This window comes from Bubalus bubalis, chromosome 17 (genome assembly GCF_019923935.1).
Source record: "Bubalus bubalis isolate 160015118507 breed Murrah chromosome 17, NDDB_SH_1, whole genome shotgun sequence".
Classification (NCBI taxonomy): Eukaryota; Metazoa; Chordata; class Mammalia; order Artiodactyla; family Bovidae; genus Bubalus; species Bubalus bubalis.
The window spans coordinates 28,318,536-28,323,801 of record NC_059173.1 but is presented as its reverse complement, the minus strand read 5'-3'; the positions used below and the strand labels follow the sequence as shown (position 1 = coordinate 28,323,801).

Here is a 5,266-nt window from a genome sequence, read left to right as displayed (position 1 = left end):
TTCCCACAACTAGAGAAAAACCTGCACAGCAACAAAATCCAGCACAACCTAAACAAATAAAAAAATAAAAATTTTAAATATGAAAAAAAAAGAATCCCACCCACCCAAATATTTCTGCTCTGTCCTGCAGCATCTTCTTCAAGTCTGTTCGGGACTCACTGGGGCTTCTTGGTCCCTGGGTACGTACCCAGCACATTAAAGATCTTCTCCTCTTCTGTGAGCATACCCCAGTCCTTGTCCTATTTCCCGCAGCTCACAGAGTCTGCACCCTGGTCCTTTCTTTTACCTGAGGGACAACTGGGCAGACACAGAGGATGAACCACGGAGAAAATGTTTCCCTGGCCTGTGGCAGGAAGGAGAGAGAAGTGACAGAGTGTGACGTTGGGAAAATTCTCCAGGTGCTATCAGGGCGTGGAGCCAGGGGATTTGTCAGCAAGGACTAGTCTGGTTGGTGGGCTTGGTGGTTAACTAGGAGGAGGGCCAGCATAATACAATCGATGTGTTGGTCATCCAATCAGAATCAACCTAATGAGGCCCAAATTAACGCCATCTGTCCTCTGACTGATTCACTAATAACGATGTTTGTATCCTATCATCCTGATTCCATTTATTGGCTACAGTTATTATTCTTTACATATCTGGTATATTTTACATAGTAAAGATAAAGTGATTTTTTTTAAAATGACCCTCCTTCAAAAGTTTCTCAAGAGTATTGAATTAATAACGAAGTCAATGAGCAGGAAATTCCTCCTAAAATTATCCTTAGTCTCTGGTTTTGACTCATCATAATTGATAAACTATCTTGACTTCTGACTTCTTTCTTGAGATTATTCTGGTTAAGACTGTAGGAGTGCAGCCTCAAGGCATTTGAGGCATAATGGTGGGAATATTTGATTTAGAAAGTGTGTGTGTGTGTGTGTGTGTGTGTGTGTGTGTATGAGAGAGCCTGCTACATCTTGGGGTGAGGTAGATAGACTCTTTCCCATGGGAACAGCTTTGCTGAGCTCTTTCTGTGGACTTCATTTTTTCTCATGGCTTGAACCAGCACTGTCCAACAATAGCTTTAAGCACTTTATATTTTTAGTAGCCACGTAAAAACAAACAAGTGAAATTATTTTAATTGTATATTTTAACCCATTACAGCTGAAGATATTTTCATTTGTGAATGCAATCAATGTAAAAATTAATGACATATTTTACTTTTTCAGTATTGAGTTCCTGAAATTTATTTTGTGCTTTTCACTTGCAGCACAATTCCAATTTGTGAGACATAATTTATCCAACATACCTATTCCATATTTAGATTGTAAGGTTCACAGCTATAAAATGAGATTCATGTGTTTAAATTGACCCAAAGATACTAAAACATTTTGCACTTAAGGACCATGTTGGATGAATAATGAAAAGCTCCATGCTTGTCCTAGTAACAAAGTGGTCATTGTGACCTGACCAAGGGAAGCACCCATAGAATGGTGAAGTCAGACAGTAGTGTGAGGCGGTCTGAGGAGTTGGTTGGAGGTGAGGCCGCAGAGACACGTGATGTAGATCACCCTTCTCGATGGCTCACAACTGAGGGGCAGTAGTAGAAAGACTGTGGTTCAGGAAGTTCCTGGGAAGACTAGGTGAAGGCTTTCTGTGTAGTTTAGAGAGATTTGTAGGTACTTAAATGCTGAAGGAAGGATTCGGTGGGAAAGGAGAGGCTGAAAGTAAAGAGGGATATATTGGGATGGCAAACTTACTAAGAAGGAAGAAGAAATGAGGATCAGCATTGGAAGATAAAAGATGCTTCTTTAAATATAATTAAAGGAACTTTGAAAATAATGGAATCTTAGAGATAGTTGCAGATTTGGGGACTACTGTGGTAAAATTTCACTGTAATAGTTAACAGCTTCTCTGTGAAATATCAGGCAAGTTAAGGGACATGGGATGTGTGTGATGGAAAAAGGAAAGTGGAGAAAGCCTGAAACAGACTTTGGGGAAAATCCAAAAGTAAATATGCCAACACATAAAAAGAAAACAAAATTTCCAGGCATTATGGATGCTTTCCAATGGATGCAGATGATTTTGGACTTGCAGTGGTAGTAAAATATCATGTTGTGTGCTTTTCTTAGCAGTTACCATAAGACCAGCAGTATCTATGGTATGTAAGGCAGTCAAGTGTCAGGTTTGAAGTTTGTTTGTTTGTTTGTTTTGCAAGACAGATGTGATGAGCAGTAAGGAATTTTGGATTATTCCAAGAGAATTACTGAGATCATAGTCCATGGAACCCAGGACTGATATGACTAGAAGGCAAGAAATTAAGATGAAGATATGGTGATCTGGTATAACAGGATCCTGAGGAGCAGGTATCTGTTGTAGGAGTCTTGGAAAAAATCACAGACCAGAAATTAGTAGTGAGTTAATAAGTTTTCTGAAGTATTTATTTAGAACATGACCAACTGGGTGGAGATAAACATCAGGGATATGGGTGAGTTGCTAAGGGTGGGACAGTTGTTAATGTCACTATATTCTTAAGCTCTAAAGCAGCTACGAACAAGTGTCAGTGGGTTAACCAAATGAAGTCACATGACACTGAAGCATTTGGGATTTAAAAAAAGACTGAAGACCATGTGACATAAACTACCCGAACTTGTGCAGTTGAGAGTGATAAGGACAAAAAAGAATATAGTCACACTGATAAAGGAAGGGGTGAAGGAAGTGAAAGAGTTCACCTTACAAACTGATGAAGGAGGAATGAGCTGGGGTAATCCTGAGTTTTGACCTTGAGCTTCCTGTTCTTGACTCAGATCTGCTTGATGATGTTCAATCTAACCCTGGAGGGACAAAGAGAGGCTGAGAGTACAAAAGAGCCAAAATAATGGTCCAAGAAGGGAGATTTCATTTATCATTTGGATTCAATTTCATGGTTTATTTTCATAGGGTACAAAGAGAAGAAGTATGATGGTGAAGACTTCACAGAGGAAGCATTGTGACTGTGGAAAACTATCCAAACCAAAGCCTGGTTTAAACATCTCAATCCCTTTGAGGATGTCCAGTTACATATTCAAGAGACCAGTGACTAGAATCACATCCCATCCCAGCAATGAGGTCAGATATTATCCCTGGGAGGAAACCTTGGACAACCCCCAACAGCTATACTGGCAGAAGAGATTGCAAGGACTCCAGGCTTGCAGCAGCGCAGGAGAACTGTTAAGTCCTCTGGATCTAGCCAAAGCCTTGCAAAAATTTGCACCAAGTTGTTCAGGTGAGTCCCTGCCAGAGGTACATATAGGTGGTCCAAACTCCAGCCCCATGGCCACCCCTGCGTGGTCTTCAGATTTGTCACAGACCATTCCAGGAGCTGGTTCTGGCACCCCACAGGTCCTCTGTGAACAATGTCTGGTAACTGAGGAGGATATCAGGAATCAGGAAAGAAGAGTGAAGACAGCAAGAGAGAGACTGGCAATAGCAATGGTCGCTGACAGACTGGCTGGCGAGGCAGAGAAAGTGTGGGGCCAAGAAGGATGCCCTGGGCCAATGCTGTGAAGAAGAGGAGAAGATGATGCACATGAAATTCCACACAACACTTTATTAACATCTCTTTGCAGTGTTCTTGCTTTGAGTTCTTAAAACTTAAGATATACTAATACTTTCCTTCATTGTAAATTCTGCGTGACAGAAAATATAAACAGGGATTTCCTTTTGAGGTGGGAAATTGAGTTCTCTCATTTTTAATTACTATGTATGTTATTTGTATTTTAAAGTTAACAGAGTCATCAAAGTCATAAGATTACTCAAGGTTTTGCTCTCACAGTTACGAACTCCCTAGTCTGAATTACATTTTTTGTGTGTGTTTGTAATATTTCCCAAAAAGATTCCCAAACAACATCTCATTAAAAAAATTTTACATCTATATTCTCAAATAAGATATCTCTTTCTATTTTTCTGACTTTTGTTGCATATGAATTCAGAAGTGCACGTAATGAAATACCAGACTTTCCCTTGTTTTCTAGACCTACTTGTGTTTGAAATTTCATTCATGAAAATTGACATGTCATTTGGGAAAATGATGCTGTCAAGAGGGACTGTTTTCAGCATCATTAATAAGAAGCCTGGACTTGTTTATATATATATTTGCCTGAACACATGTGCTGCTGCTGCTGCTAAGTCACTTCAGTCATGTCCGACTTTGTGACCCCATAGACAGCAGCCCACCAGGCTCCCTCGTCCCTGGGATTCTCCAGGCAAGAACACTGGAGTGGGTTGCCATTTCCTTCTCCAGTGCATGAAAGTGAAAAGTGAAAGTGAAGTCGCTCAGTCATGTCCGACCCTCAGCGACCCCATGGACTGCAGCCTTCCAGGCTCCTCTGTCCATGGGATTTTCCAGGCAGGAGTACTGGAGTAGGGTGCCATTGCCTTCTCCGCAACACGTGTGCTGTACTATTCAAATTCTTTTCATCATTACTTACTTTTTCCTGGTGGATTTATCAATTTCTGAGAGAGATGTTTTTTTAAAACAGAGTATCTGTATTTATATCTTCCCTAAAAATGAGACATTTTTAAATTGAATCTTCTCTAGAATGTGGCAATCATCTGGGACTTTAGTTAGAATGCCTTATTTTAAAACCAGTAATTATTTAGATACACTAATTGTTTTCTCTTCCTCACAACTCCTTTTATGTTTTGGGGGGTTCACATTTCATCATCATGATGTACATTCTTTACTGGTTCTTTCACAGGTGGCCCTAGGGAGATGAACTTTGGGTCTGCCAGTATGTTGGAAAACGCCTTCTTTCTTTCTCTGACAGTTTGGCTGAGTGTTTAATTCAGGTTCTAAGTAATATTTTTCCTTCCTCACCAAGTTACTTAATATCTGACTTTCCATATCTCAAGCTATAACATGGAAATAAAACCTCATGGGGTGATGAGCATAACCGAAATGATGCAGGCAGAGTTTGCCCATCATGCTGCTCAGCAGGTACCAAGCGTCAGCAGACAGCTCTTATCATCATTGTTGCCATCTTCAGAGAATGACTGCTTAAGAATGAGCAGCAGAAGCTCATGCCTGAAAAGGCAGAATGAGTGACATTAGTGTAATTTTGTTTGTTAGTCCTCGGGCATCTTCAGCTTTGGTTGTCTGCATCAGCTGTAGCGATGGTGCCGTCTCTTCAGTAAACTCAAGGCAAAACAGTACAGCTTGCTTTATGTCTGGCATGTTTGAACTACTTGAGGAGGAGCCTCTGTTTTAACTGTCTAAATGGATTCTGTGTGGAAAAAATGAAAAAAG

The 5,266-nt window shown here is 40.4% G+C and overlaps 1 protein-coding gene across 1 annotated transcript; it reads left to right on the top strand.

The window, feature by feature from the left end:
• Positions 1 to 2,201: 2,201 nt before the first annotated feature.
• On the top strand, positions 2,202 to 4,203 carry LOC102396266 (methyl-CpG-binding domain protein 3-like 1). The gene is made up of 2 exons (XM_025267959.3): positions 2,202 to 2,345; positions 2,920 to 4,203. The coding sequence occupies exon 2, from the start codon at positions 2,938 to 2,940 to the stop codon at positions 3,523 to 3,525; it is 588 nt and encodes a 195-aa protein (XP_025123744.1). The 5' UTR covers positions 2,202 to 2,345; positions 2,920 to 2,937; the 3' UTR covers positions 3,526 to 4,203.
• The last annotated feature ends 1,063 nt before the right edge of the window (positions 4,204 to 5,266 follow it).